Source organism: Camelina sativa, chromosome 1 (assembly GCF_030686135.1).
Source record: "Camelina sativa cultivar CO46 ecotype springtype chromosome 1, ASM3068613v1".
Classification (NCBI taxonomy): domain Eukaryota; kingdom Viridiplantae; phylum Streptophyta; class Magnoliopsida; order Brassicales; family Brassicaceae; genus Camelina; species Camelina sativa.
In genome coordinates this window covers 3,284,599-3,307,510 of record NC_141880.1, presented here as the reverse complement: position 1 = coordinate 3,307,510, position 22,912 = coordinate 3,284,599, and the positions used below count along the sequence as shown (strand labels likewise).

The following is a 22,912-nucleotide window of genomic DNA, read 5'->3' as shown; positions in this document are numbered from 1 at the left end:
AAAATCACGCGCTATAATAGTTTGGGCTTATCAGGCCCAACATGCTGTAATTAGCCCAAAAACATAAGCCTCCGGTTACGTGATCGGAGTCCGATCAGACGACGGTAAGTATTTTTATTTTCTTCGGCTGTGAAAAAAAAAAAAGAGAAGAAAACAATTTCCCTGTTGACTGTCACATTAATGTTTTGAAGAGCATGAGAGAGGTTGAAAGACGGAGAAAGCAGACGATCTTTTTTTCCTTCTCTTCTCTGTCTTTTACACTAGCTTCGCTTTTTTTCCTCCGCCGTGAGATTTTATTATCGTCGTTCGTAACAAACCCCTAGGGTTCATCGTCGACGCTTGATTAGGTCAAGGATTTCGTCGGATCTGATGGCGTTGTCGGCTTCCGATTTGCCGGCTATGTACACGCTACTAGCTAATTCAATGAGCGGTGACGAGAATGTTCGACGGCCGGCGGAGGCGGCTCTATCTCAGTCGGAGAGTAGACCTGGATTCTGTTCTTGCCTCATGGTATCGTTTCTAATCTGTTATGTTTCTTGTGGTTTCTGCTAATGTCGCTTGATTTTTACTCCGCTCATTTGCTCTCTCGGTCTGGTTGTAGGAAGTGATTGCATCCAAGGATTTGGTTTCACATGTGGACGTTCGATTGATGGCCTCTGTATATTTCAAGAACAGTATCAACCGTCATTGGAAGAGCAGACGAAATTCATGGTAACTTCAGCTTCTTTCTGGGAATTTTTCTGATAATTCTGATTAGCTGGCTGGTTTAAATTCTTAGATTTGTAATGGTGCTAGCTCTGCAAAGTTACTGCCCTATTTGGTAGGTGTTGACACTCTTTCTGGCAATTTTTGCAGCAGTATGAGCAACGAGGAAAAGAGTCATCTGAGGCAGAAGTTATTGTCTCACTTGAGAGAAGAGAACTACCAGGTGATGTAACATTTTGCTTTGTTTGTTGATTACTGGTTCTGATTTGTTTTCCTTAACTTACACCATCGAAAGACATGTATTTTGTAATCGTATCTATCTGAATTTGTTTGCTTTATGGCAGATTGCGGAAATGTTGGCTGTTCTCATATCGAAGATAGCCCGCTTCGATTATCCTAGGGAATGGTCAGCATTTTCACTTCATAATCTATGTTAACTGCACAGTATCTTCCTTGATTTTCTGAGTTTTTGCATTGATTCTCTTAGCAAAATAAATTGTTTTTCATGCTTCATGATGTCAGGCCTGACCTCTTTTCGGTACTAGCTCAACAGCTTCACTCAGCTGACGTCCTTGCTTCTCACAGAATCTTTCTGATTCTTTTTCGAACCTTAAAGGAATTGTCCACTAAACGTCTCACTGCAGATCAGAGAACCTTTGCTGAGGTGTGATTGCTACTAACATCGTCCCCTTATCAAATTTTCTTTCTCCTCTTGCATGAATTTATTGCTGGACCAAAGCTTGGTTTTTTTTGCTTTAGTAAAGGATAAGGTTCAGTTTAATTTGTTGGCAGATCTCGTCGCAATTCTTCGACTTTAGTTGGCACCTTTGGCAAACTGATGTCCAAACAATTATACATGGCTTTTCAACAATGGCTCAGAGCTATGGTTCAAATAATGCTGAGCAGCATCACGATGAGCTTTTTCTGACTTGCGAGAGGTGGTTTTTATGTTTGAAAATAGTGCGGCAACTCATAATTTCAGGATTTCAAAGCGATGCCAAATGTATACAGGTTGATACACTATTCTTTTTTCTTGACTCATTAGTTCATTATTACATTCACCTTCAGCTATGTCTCTTCTATGGATGGTATATTTTCACCCAAGTATGTGTTTTGTTAATATACAGCTAACTCTTTTCTCTCAGGAGATACCACCAGTGAAAGAAGTCTCTCCTGCGCTTTTGAAGGCGGTTCAGTCCTTTCTTCCATATTGTGAGTTTTTTGTAGTGTTGGACACTCTTTTTTCATGCATATGACAAAAGCACCTAGAAGTCTGTATCGAGGAAAATTTTATCCCTTTCCTCGCTTCATCCTGTCACCACACATATATATGCTTTTGCTAACTTGTGTGGAGTCTCCATGCAGATTCATCTTTTCGGAATCGAGATCCTAAATTCTGGGAGTTTGTAAAGAAGGCATGTGTTAAGCTGATGAAGGTGTTAGGCGCTATTCAAAGTAGACATCCTTATTCGTTTGGAGATAAATGTTCTCTTCCAGTCGTAGTGGATTTCTGCTTAAACAAGATAACTGACCCTGAACAAGAATTGTTGCCGTTTGAAGATTTTTTTATTCAGTGTATGGTGATGGTGAAATCTGTGCTTGAATGTAAAGAATACAAGCCAAGTCTAACTGGTCGTGTGATGGATGAAAATGGAGTTACATTTGAGCAGAGGAAGAAGAATGCTTCAAGCACAGTTAGTGGCATTGTGACTTCACTTTTACCCAATGAAAGGATAGTTCTTTTGTGCAACATACTAGTGAGAAGGTAACACTAACCAATGATAAGACATATGAATTCAAATTATTTGGTTTTTCTTACTTATCAAACTGTGGCCCTGTCAATTTCATATTGTTTGATGCCTTAGTTATTTTTAAGCTAATTTGATAGAACAGAAATCCAAAAAATAATGAGCTGGGGTAATTTTGTGTACCCATAGGGATCTTGTTGCTGTACATCTATGTATCTCTGTTCTCCGTCTCTTCGCCTAAAAGTTGCTAAGCATGGAATATATGAGAAGGCGTTACCATTGGGACCTGGTCGATTTAGTTTGATATATATTTGCATACATTAAGTCATTTGTTTTAGTGTGAACTGTGATGCTGTCATGTAGTTACACCTCCATTCAATCACCATTCTTGATTCTCTGGTCATTGCATGAATGATGCATGGAAGAAAAGTTTGCTGAAATATAACCATCAACTTTTGAACAGGTATTTTGTTCTAACAGCAAGTGACCTAGAGGAGTGGTACCAGAACCCCGAGTCCTTTCATCATGAGCAGGACATGATTCAGTGGACAGAGAAATTGAGGCCTTGTGCTGAAGCTCTATATATGGTTTTGTTTGAGAACTACAGCCAAGTAAGTAGCAAATAATCCTGTTCTGGAAAGTTTACTAATTGATATAGCGTCATAAATGATGCTTATTCGTTCTGTCTCCATCATTGCGAGCAGCTGCTAGGACCTATTGTTGTGTCCATCCTTCAAGAAGCAATGAATAATTGTCCCCCTTCAGTTACTGAAATAACTCCTGCACTGCTTCTTAAAGATGCGGCATATGCTGCTACTGCATATGTCTACTATGAGCTCTCGAATTATCTTAATTTCAGAGATTGGTATGCTCTAGATCTTCTAATGTCTGGATTTTTTTTTCATCTCTTCTTAACGTTGCTGTGTCTTGAACCTTCATATTGCCAGCCAGCAGAATGTGACAGAAGTTTTTGATTAGTTAAGTAATTACTGTGCCCTTCTTAATGATCGGATGATTTGTCTGCAGGTTTAATGGTGCTCTATCCCTTGAGCTCTCAAATGACCATCCAAATAGGCGTATCATCCACCGAAAAGTTGCTATGATATTGGGACATTGGGTTTCAGAGGTACTGTTGTTTTACTCCGGTTTACCGTGTTTATGCAGCTAAGTTTGACAAGAGGCTTCGGAGGAAATTGTATCTTAATTAAATTGCATCAGATTATAACATAATTTGTAAATGACATAATATCTTGTCCATAAGTTGATTCAATGAGGGGTAATCATCTAAAAGGCAGAATTTTATTGGTTAATTGTAACAAATGGCTATTAGGATTAGTTAACCTGTTGGTTTATATGTTATCTTCTCTACCCTAGTTTTCGTTAAATTATATTTTGGTTGAAAAATGGTTGCCTAATGGTATATGGTTCATGATAACAACCTTTCAGATTAAAGAAGACACAAAAAGAGCAGTTTATTGTTCGTTGATCAAATTGTTGCAAGACAATGACCTCGCTGTCAAGGTAATTTTGTTTTTGTATTTCTTTCTTGCATTAAGGACGCATTCTCTTCCTTCCTTTTTATCTGTGTTGACGACCTCTGAGATCGTCTGTTTACTTATGTAGCTGGCAGCTAGTAGGTCATTATGCTTACATGTCGAGGATGCGAATTTTTCGGAGCAAAATTTTCTTGATCTTCTTCCTGTCTGTTGGGAATCATGTTTTAAAATGGTTGAGGAAGTTCAAGAATTTGATTCAAAGGTACTTGATGCAGCTGCCTCAAAGTCATTATAGCACTCCATTCTTGCCATCATGCTTCCTTTAATGACTCATAGAACTCTTTCTCTTTACCTATAACTATCCTTTCTTTTTCTCAGGTTCAAGTTCTGAACTTGATTTCTACTCTGATTGGCCATGTTAGTGAAGTCATTCCGTACGCACAAAAGTTGGTGCAATTCTTCCAGAAGGTATGATAGCATTCTTTCTGGGTTTGTTTGTTCTTGCTTGGTGCACAAATGTCTTACTATCTATGTGTTTGACTTAAGAGCAGGTTTGGGAGGAATCTTCTGGTGAAAGCCTTCTACAGATTCAGCTTCTTGTCGCACTGCGGAATTTTGTGATTGCACTTGGTTATCAGTCTCCCATTTGCTATAGTATACTGCTCCCAATACTCCAAAAGGGCATTGACATAAATAGCCCTGATGCACTCAACCTTCTGGAGGATAGCATGGCAGTAAGTTTTCACTCTATAAAATATTTTCCTTTTTCTCTGCTGATATAAATGCGCTATATATAATTGACACTACTCTACATTTGCAGTTATGGCAAACCACACTTTCCTATGCTCCGATGATGGTGCCCCAGCTATTATTATGCTTCCCCTATATGGTGGAGATCATTGAAAGAAGTTTTGATCATTTACAGGTTAGTGTTTAAGTTTTCAAGGAGTTTTCTGATTCATTAATGACCTATAATATATGTGTGTTCAGATTTACTGAAACATGTTACGTCAATAATCCCTTGAGACATTCCAATGACCATATGCTCCCAAAAAGGTTGACTAACATCTTAACCAAATGGTAGGTTGCTGTCAGTATCATGGAATCGTATATCATTTTGGATGGAGGAGAATTTCTAAATATGCATGCTTCAAGTGTCGCAAAAATTCTTGATCTTATTGTTGGAAATGTAAATGATAAGGGGTTACTCTCGATTCTTCCAGTGATTGACATCTTAGTTCAGGTGAGTATAATTTCTCATTTTCCCAGTTTTGTGCCGACAGGCAACAAATTTTCATGGTCGTTATGTTTTATCATTGTGATTAGCAACCATTACCATATGGAGCCCTTTTGCACGTATGTAACCCTGTTAACTAAAATTTTGTTTTTAGCGATTCTTTGATTCTAAGTTGTATGTTTATATTCTCTCGCACAGACGTCTGTAACTAAATTTCATTGGTCGTATCTATTTTGTGATGGTATTATTGATCTGCTGTTAAGTTTTTAGCTACACTGCATTGATTTTTGTATTGCATAACCTCATCTCTTGGTATACAGATAATTTGACCAATAATGGAATTTTTGGCATAATTATTATGGAGAGTTTTTGTCAGGTCATGACTGTTTATAACTGTGTTGCATGAAATTGTGCCAAGTTTTAACTTCTTCATATGAACATGTGCTTGTGTATTGAGCAGTGTTTTCCTGTGGAAGTGCCCCCTCTCATCAGCAGCTGTTTGCAGGTGAATTTCAGTCTTCTTTTGATAGATGAAAAAATCCATCCTTAATACTCTTGATGGAGTTGGTTTGTTCGTTCCTTGCAGAAATTGGTGATTATTTGCTTGAGTGGAGGAGATGATCGCGATCCATCCAAGACTGCAGTTAAAGTGTCTTCAGCGGCTATCCTGGCAAGGATTCTGGTGATGAACACCACTTACCTGGCCCAGTTAACATCTGATTCATCTCTTTCAGTGTTACTCCAACAGGCAGGTGTCCCAGTCGAAGACAATGTACTCCTTTGCCTCATCGACATTTGGCTCGACAAGGTCAGTGGATAACATATCTTGAAAAATAACTGCTTGTTCGCACAGCTTTCTGGAATTTAAACTTGTTTTACAGTGGGCTTCCAGGGATCTTGTTTTTAAATGGTCTTGTTTTTTGAATTCGAAATTTCTCATTTTCAAACTGCTCTACATGTTGAAATGCGTGTTTCTTTTTCATTATCTGACACACTTCGGTCTTGAACTACTCGTGCAGGTTGACCATGCGTCTCCCATGCAAAAGAAGACATTCGGCTTGGCTCTCTCCATAATACTTACTCTTAGAATGCCTCAAGTTCTTGATAAGCTTGATCAAATACTAAGGTACATGTTCCACAATCGAATATTAACAATTTGATTAATTCATCTTTGTGATATAATTGATCTGTGTGTTTCTTGAAACAGTACATGCACCAGTGTGATCCTTGGTGAAAACAAAGATTTAGCAGAAGAAGAATCAAGGTCAGACACTCTATCAATTGCTTACATGATTAAGTCACGTTAGTAATTTGTTATGGGACAGTTGACAACACTAAGTATTAAGAAATCATACAATTTATAATTCCAGCGGTGACATTAGTTCAAGCAGGTCTCAAGGAGAAGAAACCCCACCAAGCAAAGAGTTACGGAAAAGTCAGGTAAATGTTCATAAAAATATGGTCTTCTTAACAAAACAGCTTCCTACAAAACCACTGATTTTTACCCATTTTTTTGGTGGGGTTTGGATCTTGTTAAGATCAAAGTTTCCGACCCAATCTACCAAATGTCACTAGAGAACTCAACCCGTGAGAACCTTCAGACATGTTCTACACTTCATGGAGATGCCTTTAATTCTGCCATAAGTAGGATGCACCCATCGGCGCTTGCACAAGTGAAGCAAGCTTTAAAGCTGCCGTGATCAAATGTTTTTACCTCTTCATTGTGTGTTTCCTTATCACTTAAAGAGAAGCAGTGTTCAAGTGAGTTTCTGATTCCTCGTTCTCCCTTCTCAGCATCTTTCAATAAAAAGCCTTCCAATTGTGTCTGTCTGCCTATTCATCAGCACATACATTTAAAGACATAATTACAACTGTCGTAGGAAATTTATGCCCATGTAAGTATAGAGATACGAAATACTATATAGTTGCATATTTGATGCTTGTTAGGCTACTAATGCAAATGCAGTATATATATTTGCACATATAATTAGATGTCATCAATGAATGTTTTATGTATAGATTGAGTAATGTAGTGACATGTGTATATGGTGATGAATCTTCATTTGGTCTGACTCGTCACTTCATATCTGTTCAGGTGAGTGTATTTTTCTTCAGATTTGATGGATGTGTTACATAGGCATGCGTGTTGCATTTTCCTCTGGGACCTTGGTGGTTTGAGCCTTGAGGAAAAACGTACATATCTGTTGTGAGGGGCGGTGTCTCTTTTAGCTGCCCATTTGTTTTCTTGTCCTACAGGGACACAAAGAGGCGACATCTTTTTGTATTTCTTTGGTTGAGTTTTATATGCCAATTCATTCTTCAATACAACCTTTTTGTCTCAATGTTACAGTAAAAAAACAAAAAAAAAAAAGCAAAAGAAAGTTGAGTTCAAGAGCTCTACCAACATATATGATGGGAAAAAGGTCGAAATTATGTTACATTCGTTACTTTTTACTGATTTTTCTTTTTCTTTTGGGGTACTTTTGTACTTGTTGATTCTTTTACTCAACAAGATTCGTCGCACTGTCAAGTTTTTAGGCCTTAAGAGACATGAAGACGTGAGATCAATTTATTTGACAAGGGAAATCAGAATGTCTCAAACTCTCAATTGATCCCTTAATGCACTTGTAATGTTATGCATACAAGAATTTCACTCGTTCCTTGATAACCTTATTGTTTGACTCCATACATGTATATAATAATTTAATTGATAACCTTATTGTTTGACTCCATATATATATATAGTTTACGAGCTGGACAGTTAAATAGCGATTATACTAAAATGTTCTACGTTACTTCCAAAGATTCGAAAACAATGTAGAATACTATATTCAAAGAACATATATATTATTTAAACCATGCAAAGAATTTTTAGTCAATATATACCACAAGCTTGTCTGTCTCACTGCCTGTATAGGGGGAGCTCCTCGAGGCATAACATTAATTTCGTGTCCTTCTTCGTGTCTCACCATTAGGATTTGCTCTACCCGAAAAAGAAGAAAATCTTTCTGAATTTATAAGGGAAATAAAAGTCAAGTAACTCAAAAGAAAATTACTACAGAGGAAGTTACTTAATTAGGAGATAAATGTAAAGCAACATATGATAGATGTTACTTGTGATGAACATTCACTGAATTCGTAACATTTCCATAACATATGAATTTTTTTTTTGGTCAACAACCATTGAATTTTTATCTTCAGAAAAAGGTAAGCGAATGAAGAGCAATAACTGAATGCATGAACATGACCTCGTAAAAGGGTTTTGTATAAATTGGCTTTTTTATCTTTTATTTGGCATTAGAAAAAAAATACATATCTTTATATTTATAAACGATGAATAAACTCTCTTGTTTTTTGTTTGTTATGGTATTTGTATTGTGTGTTGGATTGGGTAACTCGGCAATCTGGAAGAAAAACTCTGTACACTTCAAAAGCTCTCTTCGTCAAGGACATTTTCTTTGGGTTAGATGTGATTTGAACAAAGAAGATTTAGGCAACAAATCTTTGAATCCTGGAGAAACTTACGAAATTAGTTTTTATGATGGTATTTTCCCGACCAAGATTCATTGTGGATTAGGGAAATCTGGAATGAATGAAAATGGTCACGCATATTTCATGGCATACAAAGGTGGTGGTCTCCTATCTCATCGTGGTGGTAAGACGAATTTCTGGGACGCTAGAGAAGATGGTATTTACTTCACGCATGGTAAAGAAACACCTAAAATGGAGTATAAATGGATCCACTATTAGTTGTCATTTCATATCATTAGTTTGTTCTTGAGATTGATATTTTTGTTGAATAAAGAGATTCAATCATGTTTTATGTGTGTGAATTATTGGTGGGTTTAGGAATGTTTGTGTTAAGAATCAACATATCTAATTATCATAAACCATGAAAAAAAAAAAGAAATCACAAATAATAATGCTCGTGTAGATTTATAGAAGGAAAAATGATTGTCACCTGCCTGAAGTATACGCCAACACATAGCCACACATGCAAACAATATAAATGTCTTGTTAACTACGTGAACTATTGACATCACATAAGGACATGCATAAACAAACATAGTTATGTGTACAACACCATAAACATTTAACTCAATTGTTTTGTTGGTCAAAATCCGGCGTTGACCAGTGTTGACCGGCATTAACCGGCGTTGACCAGAAAAATATTAAAAAAAAAAAAAATATATATATATATATATATATATATATATATATATATTTTTTCCTAAAATAATATTTGTTTTTGTTTTTATGTATTTCTGATAAATAAATAAAAGTGATAAATGATTTGTATAATTTTACAAAAACAAAATATAGCAACAAAAATTTATAAGATAAAAAATACAAGAAAATTATATACCAAACAAAAAATTAAAAATTATATAACAAACAGAATTTGTGATATATCTAGTTAAATAATTTTGTTATTACAGAAAATATATCAAAAATAATATAATAAAATTATACCACCAAATTTTATGTGTAGTATCTTTTTTCATAAACCTATAAAAAATATACCTTTTCCTTTTAAGAATCTTTTTTTTTTAATTTTAAATATTCAAAGGTGGGGGTTTTAAATATTTTTTTTTGTTCATTTTACTTATTTAGAAGATTATGTCATTTGAAATATATTCAAGGCATTGCCAACTATTTCTTTGATTTTACAAAACCAACCTTTAATTTTACAAAACCAACTTTGGTTTTTAATTATCTTCTAGATATATGCCTTTCATGTAAATAAATAGAATTTTCATTATTTTCTTTCTTTCATTTTCTTATTAAAAAAAAAATAGTTGGCAATGTCTTGTATATATTTCAAATGACATAATCTTATAAACCTATAACAAAATATAAATTCCTTTAATTTTTTTTTGTATTTTCAAATGTGGGAGTTTAAACATTTACTTATTTATAAGATTATGTTATATAATTTTTAATGTTTTGTCTGGTAGACAATTTTCTTGTATTTTTTATCTTATAACTTTTTGTTGCTATATTTTGTTTTTGTAAAATTATACAAATCATTTATCAGAAATACATAAAAACAAAAACAAATATTATTTTAGGAAAAAATAAATATTTTTCTGGTTAACGCCGGTCAATGCCAGTCAACACTGGTCAACGCCGAATTCTGACCAACAAAACACTGGAGTTAAATGTTTATGGTGTTGTACACATAAACTATGTTTTATGCATGTCTTTATGTGATGTCAATAGTTAACTTAGTTAACAAGACATTTATATTGTTTGCATGTGTGACCATGTATTGGCGTATTTTAGGTAGCTGGCAATCATTTTTTTTTTATAGAAAAGAAAACTAAAATTGGTAGAATTAAAAGTGAACTACATTTGATAGAGAGCTTTGCTTGATTTCCATTTGTTGATCATAGAAGGGAGATAGAAGTAGGGTTTGACTTCTTTTTTTTTTTTCTTTTTTTACCACTCGTTTATTTTTGAAAATTGTTTTCTTCTTCTTCATGAGGAAAACCAAACCAAATGTCATGTAATAATTACTAACTCATGACTCAATACATATCCTTTAAAATCCCTTAATTTGTGTTTGATCGTGTGCAAGCTCGGCCAAAACAAAACTTTGATGGTTTTTTCAAGGAAACACAAGCTCCGTACACGGTGAAATTCTTATTAATTGGGTGACCATCCAAAAATGGGAATAATGTAAAAAAATTAATCACCTAATTAATTAAGTGTTTGTTGTTCTTCGAAGCCTCTCTACTTCCGGTACTGTCCGATCTCTTTCACAACGCCCTCGGTCAACGAGTCAACATCGTGATTCTTTCCATAGAATTTCACAAAATTCATCTCCGGGCTCATCAAGTACCTTCACCCACAACATGTTTTTTAATCAAAACTCCAACCACCAAATATAGAAGAGATTAAACACAAATATACATGACTATAACTATATGAATTCGGAAATTTGAGGATAGATACAATTTCTTCTATTTTGATGTGTATATCAACATGAACAATTTGTAAATCTGCATACTAATTTTTTTGCCCATAACTATAATCTTACTAACAAAAATCAAGTTTAAGAGACCAATAAGTTTACTCACATAACTATAGAGTGATCAACGAGATAGTCTGAATCTTCCTCTTCGGTCTTCATGTAGTAAACCCGGTAAGATCGGGCCACCGATTTGATTTCTTCAGGGCTCCCAGTTAACCCAATCAATTTCGGGTGAAATTCTACACAAGAAATATCACACTCCATGAGTTTTTCATTTCAAAAACTGAATGCATCTTTCTTTAGGTGTGAAAAATATCTACCTTTGACATATTCATGTACTTGCTGAACTGTGTCTCTTTCAGGATCCACAGAGATAAACACTGGTACCACATCTACTCCCGACTTCTCCTCTGTGTAAAGGTAATAGAACCTTAGAGAAAGAAAGAAAAATCTCCAATTGTGGAATCAATCACACAAATGAAAAAGATGTCCGTAACTCACTGATTTTGTCAATGGCAGCAGCTAACTTAATAAGCTCGTCGGGACAGATATCAGGACAATGAGTGAAGCCAAAGTATAAGATGGTCCATTTTCCCATCAAGTCTTTCTCCGTCACACGTTTCCCATCGTCTCTTATAAGGCTGAATGGTCCTCCAATGGCTGCTTTTCCAGCAGATGGCCCCTCCTTGACGGCTATAGATTTTGTATTTATATCTAAACAAACAAGAACCCGAGTCAATATACAAAGAAGAATGGCGATAAGTAAATAACCAATAAGATTTCACAAGATACTAAAATTCAACACAAAATGATCAGTAAGCATTTGCTCAGTGATTGAAGTGATCAGCTCCTTTATATAGTCAAGTTTATCACTAACCAAATCAGTTGTTTTAACTGAGCTCTCAAATTGTTTCAGACATCGTTTGCTAAGGGCTAAGTTATGCGATCATTAAGGTACAAACCATGTATTGAATTAGGAGAGTTTCTACAATATTACATTTCAGAACTCCAGGATGCAAGATACTGAGAGCTCGCTCAAAATACTAGCAGTCTTGCAAATCCAAACTAAAAAATGGGAGCTATGTAGAGCAAAATCACGTAACAGTAGTCTACAGGACCAGGTTCGTATTACGTTTTTACGTAGATATGTTCATAAACAAACTCACCATAAAAGAGTACCTTCAATATGACGTTTCTTTTCTTCATTATAATAGTAGACCAATCCAGCTCCAGTAGCAAGCAGCAAGAAGAAGCTCATCCATGAAACTGGCTGCAATTAAAAATAGATTCCTAATCAAACATCAGAGGACCAAAACAAGAGTTTTATCCTAAAGAAACTATTCTGCAATTTGTTCGGAGAGACTTATTCATTTACCGCTCCACGAACGTCTTTTCCAGAACCACGGTCGTTCTTCTGATTTGAGCCACCGTCAGAACTCTCTGATCCTTCAGATTTCTCATTCTTATCGGAAGATTTTGATTCCGATTTACCGGAGTCAGATTTAGAGGTTGTAGTATCAGAAGCAGAAGTACTCATCAAACGTCTCTGATCCATCTTCAACCGCTCGATTCCACAATTAAATGTAAAAAACTGCAAAAGAAGCATCAAATTACAGAGCTAAAAAAAAAATCAAACAGAATTGGGAAAATGATGAAGAAAATTTCGAACCGATCGAGGGAGAGAGCAATATCCATGACGAAGCGCGTCGGAGATGCACGCAGGAGATGGAGGAGACGATGTCGATAGTAGATCACTCGAGACGCGAATCCGACGGCAAAGTTGAACGGGACGAAGACGGCTTGCGGTTCTAAATAGAGCAGACGCCATTGACGACCGATTTGTTCTCTGAGAAATTCACAAATTAGAGCTCTGAGGTTTTTTAATCTGAGAGAGAGAGAGAACAAAGAGGTTTTAGTAACTCTGTTAAAAAAAACCTTCTACAATTAAACGACACCGTTACAAAATAACGGCAAGGTTTCCGCACGCCTTTGATACAAACACCATAGCGTTCATATTAAAGCCCATGTGGATCGATAAGCCTATTAGTGGATCGATAATTACAAGCTACAGACAGCCCATTGAACCGGTTTAGAATCTAACACTTTGGTTTTAGATATTTTACAACATAGCAATAAGCTGCACCTCTCTTGTCAATAAGACCCAATTGACTCAAACACGGCTACCGATATGTGATTGATACAGTACTTGCTTTAAAAAGAGTTTGCCATAACATTTTCCACAAGAGAACAAAATAGAGGCAGAACCTCAAGACAGAGATGGCCTAAGACTAAGGGCAATAACAAAAAAAAAATACTCTTTCCCATAAGCCCTGTAACCGCTATTCACATCATTCGATGGAGACGAGATAAAAGAAGACCAAGACCCGTAGCAAAACGAATCTTTTGACAACTAAGAGAGAGTAAGACTAGACTTAAAAAGGCTTATCATGATGAGTGCATGAGTCTTGCGATCATTCCTTGAGTCCAGCGTGCAGTGACTTTGAGATCTTCAGCCTCTGATTGGAGACACTCATTGAGGAACTCACTACAGAAGGTGAAATTTTTGAACAAATGCTTTGTGTTCTCTCCTACAACATCCGCAAGATCACCCATTGCTGCAACCGCTGCTTTTGTCACGCTCTCATCCCTGCTCCCAAAACAAAACCTAAGTAATTAAGTATAAACTGAATAGTGAAACCAATAATATAACACAAATTGAAAACATACAGTTCGTACCTTAGGGAATCTTTGGATACTACTTCAACAAACTGCAAGAGATGTTGAGCGTAGGGTATCATGAGCTCGGCTTTTGTGTCCTTGAAGCCCTGTAGTATTCCTGAGTATGCCTCAAAGATGCTTCTCCGGAGTTGGTTCGCATAATCCATAAGTTCCTCGTCAAGTGTGTCCATCTGAGCACACACCTGAGCAGCCCCTTGCATGATTTGAATGGCTGGAGCTACATACCTTTCAAAATGAGCACCAATCGCCAGAGCAATGTCTCCAAAGCATGAGAATATTGGAGGCTTCACCGATCTGTGGAGTGCATCGCTTTGAAGGTTTTGGATAAGGAGACCCATGATTTGATCGCAAAAAGGTAGGATTTGTTCATCCAGGGCACGGCAAATGTCACCAATCACTCCTACGGTGATTGAGCAGACTTGGTATTCTTCGAAATTCTGCAATCCCATCTGGAGATATCTGAAGAGCTCAGGCATGTATTTCACAAACTCAGCTCCAGTCGTATAGGCAAGAGCACCAATTGCAAGCATGGCTTCTTCGTGGACACTTGAACTATGGCATCCGAACACCCTTAGGAACAGCCTCATGATGTCATCTGCGTTCTGCATTATGATGGGTTTCGTATCATCCGAGCCACTCAGCTTCTGGATTATGACTTGGAGAACACCACAAAGAGAAGCCTGGAGTTCTGCTTGCTTCTCACGGTCATCAGTTGATATTATCGGGAGGTCCATCGTCTCAGCTAGTTTTTTCATGATGGCAGGGAGGAGATGTGCTATGATGTTCGAGGCCTCTGAAAGGTTTGAACACCGGACAACCTCGTTTAAGGTTTCATACGCAGCACCTCTTAGCTTAGACTCCGCCCCATCGGTACGCTCAGCCGCTGCAAGCAGATGTGTGATGATCTCTGTAAGATAAGGAGAGAGAAGAGACGAATTTGCTCCAAGGTCTTCATATCCCTGTGCAAGATTGTATATTGCTCCACACACCTTCTCCGCCACATTTGGCACATCTTTAATTGATTCCAGTAACACACCCACAATTCTAGGGAGGTTTTCGGGTGATATGACAGAGAAGCCACTTTCTGGGGAGTGCAAAAACTCAAAGATACGGCTCAGAGACCAAGCAGTTGTGTCCCTGACATGGTTATTACCATCCTTGGTTGCAAGAAGGAGAAATTCCAAGCCAGCAGCAACCATGGGGGCAAGTTTATCAATTGTTGGTCCCTCCAAAATTGATCCAAAAGCATAAGTGGCTGCCTCCCGGTTTCGCCAATCTGGCGAAGTTATGTTTTCGACAACAAAAGGCATTACAAGAGGGACTATACCATCTCCAACTGTTCTGGCAACGAGGCCAAGGCATGTCCCACCAGCCATAGATATGTTCCAGACATCGTCGTCACTATCCTGATCCTCTTCCTGCTTCTGCAGAGTTTCTAGCAACATTTGAACTAAATGGGGAAGGGCCTGCTCTATGAAACAAGAATGGGGAGGGGATGAGTCACCAGTATCAGGACTGTCATACTCTTGACGGTCGATCTCTTCATCACAGATGGAACTCCAGAACTCGATTGCTTGGAGGGCAACACTTTCTTCATCTCCCTTAACAGCATTTGATGTGAGCTCAAAGAGTGTTGGCATGTATTGCTTTAGCACCTCGTAGTATGTTGATGCAATGGAGACAAGGCACTCCAATGCCGCTTGCCTGATCTCTGCTTCCTTGGAACATGCTGTCTCGCATACCATCTTCATTATGTAAGTTCTCTCCACCTCATTCTCAAAATTAGTCTGAGAGAAATCCAGGGCATTCAACAGTGCCTTTGTTGCCGCATGACGAACTTCTGCGGTATTTTCAGACTGGTTCATGCCCTGCACAACTGCTGTAAGGACAGAATTCACTTCATCTTGCACAAGATCATGATGTGATATCTCTTCACAGACATAGCCAAGAGTTTCCAAGGTTGACTGCTTCAAGTGTGCGGGACTGCCTTGCTGGGTCATATTGTTAAGCAGGGATCCAATAAGTTCAGGCCACTGCTTCTGAGGAATTTCAATGGAGGCTACCTTTGCAATAACCTGAGCTGAAGTATGCCTGGCCTCAAGGGCAGATGAACCAAGAGTTGTTAGTAACAGTTCCTTGATCTGGGATTTAAGAGCAACGTCAATAGCAAACCACTGTTTCACCAGATGACCTTTCCTGGCAGAATCTTTAGCATCAAGAGAATTCTTGAGCAGGATACCAGCTAGTCGACGGGATTCAGAAGGTTTATCATTCTTGGCAAGCTCAAAAGACAAAGATAATAAGAACTGCGGCAAGTTCTGTTCTTGGAATTGCCTGAGACTACCCTCTGCTTCAGTACGGATTCTTGCATCGGCCGACTGGGCGGCCAGTAGGAACTGAGTGATCTCCATCGCCATTCTTCTCTCTGCATAACAAAGACATGTAGGAGAATCAGCGACAAAACATTGTAAACAGAATACAACCAGCACACAACTCAAAACAAAAAGTAAAAAGCTACTGAACAAAGTATTTGCTATAAATATAGAAGCAATAATAACACTATATACAAACCGTCCACAGGTTCAAATGAGATGGCACAAGCAAGAGCAAACTTTTTTTTTTTTTGTAAAACTGTGAATTTCATTAAATGAAACTTTTGCAGTGTTTTACAGCATCGATCTATAAACTTGAGACCATCCCTTGCCCAAAAAAATAAAAACAGGAAGGGTCTATCTATTGTGACAATGAGTAGAACAACTAATCATAATTAAGCCAGATTTGCAGGAGATTTTTGAAGTTCCTGCGAAACTGTTTTGCCAAGATCGCATCCCGGATTTGTCGGTCTAGTGCTTTGAATAGGACTAGAGCGTCAGTGGAAATAGTATTGTGGTATCGACTGTTTCGTTCCATCCAGATTGCATAAAGTGTGGCCTGAGCAACGAGTCTACGCAGAGTGCGAGGAGTCGTATTGTCTTTGGTGTCTAGCCATGTCGAGAAAGCTACCCAAGTGTGGAAGGTAATCGGACCATAACCAAGTCGCACGTTTATCATCCTCCAGAGTAGTTCACTTACCTCACAGTGGAGAAACAGATGATCCCTGGATTCCAAGTAGGAGGCACATAGACAGCAGCTAGGATCAATTTCCATTCCCCAATTGGCGAGCCTTGCTCTTGTGGGGAGTCTATCTAGGTGCATCAACCAAAATATGAAAGCCTGCCTCGGAACATGACCTTTGTACCAAACCTGATCAGTCCACTGTTGGGAAGCCGAGCGTTGACGTAGTATTTCCCAGGTCCGCTTAGTGGAGAAAGTGATAAGCTCAGTCTCCTCTACCTTCCACACATAAGAGTCAGACTCCGATGAGAGAGGGAGGTGAATGGAGGTCAGGTGTATATGTAAAGCTTCAGCAAGAGGAGAGCGAGCTGGTCTGAGGTTCCATCCTGCATGATTACAGGCGTCCGAGACATTAGCTGTTAGGGAGATCCCCGTCTGAGTAGGCCCTGATGCTCCCATAAAGTCAATCAGTGGTCCAAGGGGAGTCCACCAATCAAACCAGAAACTCAAGGAATTACCGTTACCCAAGACACCTCGAAGAAACTGGCGCGCCAGAGGACGCAGGTTGAGGATAAATTTCCAAGTCCAAGAGGTTTGCTTTTTAGCGTCAATATGCCAGAAGATATCTTCTTTGATCTTTGTGTTTCTCAGCCATAAAGCCCAAAGAGAGTCTGTTGCTGAGAAGAGCCTCCAAAGAAGCTTAAGACAAAGAGTTCTATTCCAGTCAGTGAGTAATCTAAACCCGAGCCCACCCTCCTGCTTGGGACGACATATACTTTGCCAAGCGACTTTGACTGAACCCTTTTTATTAACATCACCGAACCAAAGAAAGTTTGAACATAGACTTTCAATTTTTTTAAGGCAGCCTTTGGGAAGGATGAACGCTGACATCCAGAAGTTGATCGTACCATAGATCACGGAAGATATCAATTGTGCTCGACCAGCGTAAGAAAGAGCTCGGGAAGGCCAGGAGGTGAACCGGTTTGATATCTTTTCAAGAAGCGGATGGTATTCAGAGATCCTAAGTTTACGATGCATGAGGGGCAGACCGAGATATCTGATGGGAAGAGAACCAATCTTGAAGCCTACAGATGCAATCTCCGAAGCTTCAACTTGGTTCACACCCGCAATAAAGAGCTCAGTTTTAGTAATATTCATGGAGAGGCCTGAGATGGAAGCAAAATCTTCCAGAACTGCAGCAATGTTACTCAACGAGCTCTTCATACCATCAAAAAATACCATGATATCATCAGCAAAGGCCAAGTGGGTGACCTGCGGATCACTGGCATTTGGATGAACTCCTATGCGATTGTTACCATAGTTTGTTGAGAGCATCTGAGAAAAGACTTCCATGGCAATCACAAACAAGTATGGCGACAGGGAGTCTCCTTGTCTCAAGCCCTTGGCTCCCCTGAAATATCCACACAACTCCCCGTTTATGCAGATTGAGAAGCTCGTGGTGGAGATACACTCATTAATCAGCGAGATGAAATGTTTTGGGAAGTTCATTGCTTCGAGAGTATTGATTATGAAGCTCCAATGAACTGAATCGAAAGCCTTTTTGAGATCCACCTTTAGCATCCCTCTGTTGGATATGTTTTTCTGGTTGTAACCCTGTACGAGTTCTGTTGCTAAGAGGACATTTTCTACAAGCAGCCTACCTTGAATGAAAGCCGATTGATTGTTTGAAATCAGGTCAGGGAGAGCTTTTTCAGTCTGTTTGCGAGGATCTTTGAAACAACCTTGTACACGGTATTGAGACAGACTATAGGCCGGAAATCAGAAGGTCTTTGAGCATTTGGAGACTTTGGGATTAGGGAGATGATAGTAGAGTTCCATTGCTTCAGGAGCTTGCCTGTGTGGAAGAATTCCAAGACTGCCGCAGTGAGAGAATGACCTACTGTGTCCCAGTGAGCTGTGAAGAACTCTACACAGTAACCATCTGGGCCAGGAGCTTTATTCTTAGGAAGAGAGAAAACAACATTCTTAATCTCAGTTGCGGTGACAGGCGAGGAGAGAGCTTGGATTGTGAGGGTTGAACAACGCTGAGGGATTATGGCAGCTAAATCCTGAACAGTGACCGTTGAATGGGCCTGCTGCTCACCAAGGACCTTTTGAAAGTATTCAATTACCAGGGTTTGAATCCCTTGACTAGTATCCACAATCTGATCATTTTCATCAAGGAGGAAAATTATTTCATTCTGGGCTTGTCTTGTGAGAACTGACCTGTGGAAAAATCTTGAGTTCTTATCCCCTTCCTCCAGCCAACATATTCGAGATTTTTGCTTCAAGTAAGCTTCCTCCGCTAACGCTAGGGTACACCATTTGTGGTGCGCATCTTTTTCCTGCTGTATTAAGTTCGGGGAGGGAGAAGAGAGGAGTTTCTGTTGGCAGTTCAGCAGATCAGAATAAGCTTCCTTGACTCGCTTCTCAATCTCTGAATAGTGCTCCTTACTGAACGCTTTGATAACTGGCTTTAACTCCTTAAGCTTCTTAGAGATTTTAAACATTTCTGTCCCTTCAAAATCTAGACCTTCCCAGTAGAGTTTGATCAAAGAGGAAAAATTCGGGTGTTGATTTAGGAGTGTGAGGAATTTAAACGGCTTTTTCCTCTTAGGCTTGTGACAATCAAGGAAGAGGCAGCTGGGGCTGTGGTCTGAGAAACCCGGTTCCCCAAAGACGGCCAAAGAGGATGGAAAACTGAAAGCCATTCATCGTTTACAACAATCCTATCAAGCTTTTTAGCCACGAAGCCCACATCTTGCTTGTTAGACCACGTGAAAGTATTACCACAGTAGGGGAGATCACAAAGGGCAGAATTTGTGAAACATCTAGTGAGGTCTTGCATACCACTGGGGAAGGATTGAGGAGCCGCGTTTGAGTGTTCTTGAGGCAGTAAGACTTGATTAAAGTCTCCTAGGACAGTCCAAGGCTTGTTAGCAACAGTTGTGGAAGAAGCCAAGTCTTCTAGTTCCTGCCACACCTCTTTCCTAGCGGCACTACTGACTGAAGAAGCGTAGATAATAGAAACCACAATATCCAGGGACACGAAAGGCAGCTTAACCAGACAAGTGATCAACTGCAACGACTTACTGAGAATGGTTACTTGAACCGAAGGATGCCAAATAACCCAAATCTTACCAAGATCCGAATATTCATAATTACCGACAAAAGACCATCCAGGGAAAACGCTTGAAACTATATGCTGCGAGTTCGAAGGGCTGACATGGGTTTCTATAAGCCCACCAAAAAGAGGTTGATTATTACGCAACCATTTCCTAAAAGTACGCCGCTTTACAGAGTCATTGAAACCTCTAATGTTCCAACAAAAAATATCCATATAGGAGGAACAGTTAGAGGTTTGGAGGGCCTCCAGCCCTAGCTTTACACTGTTTCTGTCGCATCATACGCTTTGAGACAACCTTCAGAAACCTATCTGACTCTGCATCAGGGTTGTCATCGTCGTCCGAGTGACTGTCTTGACTAGAGACCGAGTTATCACCATCGGGATCTAGCTCTTTAAAGGACTGATGGGAGAATAGGTTTGATCTAAGATCGATGCAAAGGTCCCCTTCGGAGCGGGTTGAAGATTGGGGCTTATTGGAAAACTGTTCCTTAGGAGGGATGGGAGGCAGATTTGAAGCCAGCGGTACCGCCTTTTCAGGGAGAGAAACGGAGGAGCTCACTGGTAGTTTAGTTATCACTGGAGGGATTCCTTTATGGTTCTCAGCAACCGGAAGAGGGTTTGTATGACCAATACCAACAATGGGGAGTTGAGATTCTATTGGCCGCTTCCCTTGTTGTTTGTCTTGTTTGTCTTTTTTTGCTCTTGGACAAGTGAGGGTGGGATGTTTTGCAGAACCACAAAGAGTGCAAGTGACAGGGGCCTTTGAACATCTTGAGATAGTGTGTCCCACCTTTTTACAATGAGCACAAAGGGATGGGAGCCAGGGACTAGATACCTGAATTCTCTTGATCTGACCTGATTCAAATCTTACATTGACCGCTTCTGGAAGTGGTTTCCTTGGATCAATGACTGTGTAAACCTTTGCAACTTCAATGTTTGTCAAGTTTTCCGTTTGGGGATGAAGACAGATTGGATGGCCCACTAGACCCGCGATGTATTCCAGACCTTCTCTGTTAAAGAATTCCAAAGGGACTCCCACAAAATCAAGCCAAACTGGTACCATAGAGAGCTCGGGCTTAGTAGGTTTTACTTCCGGAGACCATTTTGCGACAAACATTGTTTGTCCATCAATTTGCCAAAGACATTGGCTAAGAATCCGTCGTCTCACGTTTGGACAAGGGACCCGAAAAAGGAAGGAGTTTCCTTCCATTTTTGAAGCAGTGATATCCCTACGCTGGCGACTCCAGATGCCGTTTACAATCGCTTGGACAGCCCCTCGTGGTGGTGACTCCTCGTAGAACTGACCCAGAATAAAACTATCCCAAGCTTTCCTGTTTTTTTCAATAACAGAGTTTGGGATTGTGACACAGGATTCACCAGAATCGAGTGTAAATGGCGTACCTTTCTTTTCCAACTTCTTCGTACTTCCGTTGACCAGGTCTTTCCAAGGGAATTCAGACTTAGATGAGGTGTTGGCCGGGGCATCCGAGGTGGTACCCGGAAGAGGCTTGTCTGTGGCCGTACCATTAGAGGTAGCAACGACAACGTTTTGAGTTTGAGCAGCCACAACAGGTGTGTCAATTGTAGCTGAATTTGGGGAATTAGGGTTTGCGATTTCAGCTACAGTATCCTCTTTGGGAGAGGGGTTGCAGGAATCGGAAACTTCTTTATTAGCCGAGACTACCGGAGACTCAGGTAATGACTTAGGGGAGCGGATCTGGGAGGATTCAGCACCGGCTGTATTTTTGGGGACAGGCGATGAAGAAATCTCTTTGGGGGAATCGGTGGACGAAAGGGATCCAGTGGGGATCTCCTTAGATGATTTAGGTTTAGGCTTCTTTTTGGCCATGGTGGCCGGTGGGAGCCAACGCCGAGATCGGCGAAGGTGGGGAAAGAAGGAAGTGGGTCGCGTTTTTTGGGAGGGAAAAGTCAACACTTCAGAGAGGTTCCAATGAGAATGCAAGAGCAAACTTTACGAGTTTGAACATAAGCGGTACTAAATTAATATCCATACTCCGAGAAAACTATATGAGAATCTCTTATCTGAGAACAAACAAATCCAAGTATAAAATCCGAACCAAAATTGACCTTTAAGAAAAAGCTTATGCCTATAGAAGTCGTGAAGAACACGAGTTTCTATTTCTGTAAAAGAAATCAAAGAATGTAAAGTGGCAAAATCACAGCGAAGTAACCAACCAAAGTTAAAAATCCTAGGAGTAGTGAACGAAAACCTAATCAGAAAGCATAGATCTATCAAGAGATAAGCAAATCCAGAACTCAATACACAGTTCAAACAAGAGACTTACACGGAAATTGAGGTTTCGCTCTTGGGTAATTCGCGTAAGAGCTAGGGTTTATCGCTGCAATCCAAAACCCCGCGTCCCTGTCACTGCAGATTCTATCGACGAGAAGTCTTTTCGAAAACGCCGCTCGAGAGCAGAGCAGAAACCTCTGGATCAGGGGAAAAAAAAACCCTAGAGTTGCTGAGAGAGAGAGAGAGAGAGAGAGCTTGAAACTGTCGAAGGAGAGATATATGAAAAAAGAAACAATTTCAATTTCGAATACAGAGAAGAAGCGGGTGGGGAAGGGGCAAAAAGGCTAACACAAATTAGTAAATTACCATATTTCGAAATCACCCCCTTTAAACATTTGTTGGTTTTTTTTGTTTAATCTCAACTAACCTAATTGTCCAAAATAATTCTGATTACCTTATAAGTGATACCAATAATTTTATTCATATGTATATAATGAGTAAAAAAATTCTTACATCCACATTATATTTATTTTTAGGTAGTTTATTTTCTTTTTATGTTTTCCGATTTTTTCCTT

General features: G+C 39.3%; 4 protein-coding genes and 1 pseudogene across 5 annotated transcripts; 2 read left to right on the top strand and 3 right to left on the bottom strand.

Annotated features, from left to right (window-relative positions):
* The first annotated feature begins 65 nt into the window (after nt 1-65).
* LOC104703893 (uncharacterized) lies at nt 66-7,578 on the top strand. The gene is made up of 24 exons (XM_087477509.1): nt 66-510; nt 602-711; nt 856-928; nt 1,050-1,111; nt 1,228-1,369; nt 1,498-1,716; nt 1,851-1,917; nt 2,071-2,470; nt 2,917-3,064; nt 3,158-3,318; nt 3,480-3,579; nt 3,900-3,974; nt 4,077-4,211; nt 4,328-4,417; nt 4,501-4,683; nt 4,770-4,874; nt 5,034-5,192; nt 5,647-5,691; nt 5,773-5,994; nt 6,206-6,312; nt 6,394-6,450; nt 6,557-6,626; nt 6,725-6,947; nt 7,282-7,578. The coding sequence occupies exons 1-23, from the start codon at nt 370-372 to the stop codon at nt 6,884-6,886; spliced, it is 3,033 nt and encodes a 1,010-aa protein (XP_087333635.1). The 5' UTR covers nt 66-369; the 3' UTR covers nt 6,887-6,947; nt 7,282-7,578.
* Nucleotides 7,579-8,503: 925 nt separating this feature from the next.
* LOC147949504 (S-protein homolog 9 pseudogene) lies at nt 8,504-9,002 on the top strand (annotated as a pseudogene).
* Nucleotides 9,003-10,768: 1,766 nt separating this feature from the next.
* Nucleotides 10,769-13,102, bottom strand: LOC104747240 (cytochrome c oxidase assembly factor HCC1). 2 transcript variants are annotated; one of them, XM_010468875.3, is made up of 7 exons: nt 12,833-13,102; nt 12,539-12,754; nt 12,343-12,433; nt 11,665-11,877; nt 11,484-11,573; nt 11,270-11,402; nt 10,769-11,031 (listed from the first exon to the last, which is right to left on the bottom strand). In XM_010468875.3, the coding sequence occupies exons 1-7, from the start codon at nt 12,989-12,991 to the stop codon at nt 10,923-10,925; spliced, it is 1,011 nt and encodes a 336-aa protein (XP_010467177.1). In that variant the 5' UTR covers nt 12,992-13,102; the 3' UTR covers nt 10,769-10,922. The 2 variants fall into 2 exon arrangements, with proteins under 2 accessions (XP_010467177.1, XP_087333596.1); XM_087477470.1 differs by having other exon boundaries at nt 12,330-12,433; nt 12,833-13,080.
* A 226-nt stretch (nt 13,103-13,328) lies between these two features.
* On the bottom strand, nt 13,329-22,766 carry LOC104703883 (importin subunit beta-1-like). The gene is made up of 3 exons (XM_087477383.1): nt 22,390-22,766; nt 13,900-16,327; nt 13,329-13,810 (listed from the first exon to the last, which is right to left on the bottom strand). Exons 2-3 carry the CDS (start codon nt 16,317-16,319, stop codon nt 13,609-13,611), a joined length of 2,622 nt encoding a protein of 873 aa, XP_087333509.1. The 5' UTR covers nt 16,320-16,327; nt 22,390-22,766; the 3' UTR covers nt 13,329-13,608.
* On the bottom strand, nt 20,310-21,932 carry LOC147949503 (uncharacterized). The gene has a single exon (XM_087463631.1). The coding sequence runs from the start codon at nt 21,930-21,932 to the stop codon at nt 20,310-20,312; it is 1,623 nt and encodes a 540-aa protein (XP_087319757.1).
* Nucleotides 22,767-22,912: the final 146 nt, after the last annotated feature.

Excerpts from the sequence above, each read along its gene's own strand:
- LOC104703883 (XM_087477383.1), bottom strand. The coding sequence starts at position 16,319 with ATGGCGATGGAGATCACTCAGTTCCTACTGGCCGCCCAGTCGGCCGAT. Across the intron at positions 13,811-13,899 it reads GTATCCAAAGATTCCCTAAG|GGATGAGAGCGTGACAAAAG; the intron begins GTACGAACTGTA and ends TTTTGGGAGCAG.
- LOC104703893 (XM_087477509.1), top strand. The coding sequence starts at position 370 with ATGGCGTTGTCGGCTTCCGATTTGCCGGCTATGTACACGCTACTAGCT. Across the intron at positions 712-855 it reads AAGAGCAGACGAAATTCATG|CAGTATGAGCAACGAGGAAA; the intron begins GTAACTTCAGCT and ends CAATTTTTGCAG. Across the intron at positions 4,212-4,327 it reads TTCAAGAATTTGATTCAAAG|GTTCAAGTTCTGAACTTGAT; the intron begins GTACTTGATGCA and ends TCTTTTTCTCAG.
- LOC147949503 (XM_087463631.1), bottom strand. The coding sequence starts at position 21,932 with ATGGCCAAAAAGAAGCCTAAACCTAAATCATCTAAGGAGATCCCCACT.
- LOC104747240 (XM_010468875.3), bottom strand. The coding sequence starts at position 12,991 with ATGGCGTCTGCTCTATTTAGAACCGCAAGCCGTCTTCGTCCCGTTCAA. Across the intron at positions 12,755-12,832 it reads ATTGCTCTCTCCCTCGATCG|TTTTTTACATTTAATTGTGG; the intron begins GTTCGAAATTTT and ends CTTCTTTTGCAG. Across the intron at positions 11,878-12,342 it reads AAAGAAACGTCATATTGAAG|ATATAAATACAAAATCTATA; the intron begins GTACTCTTTTAT and ends TTGTTTGTTTAG.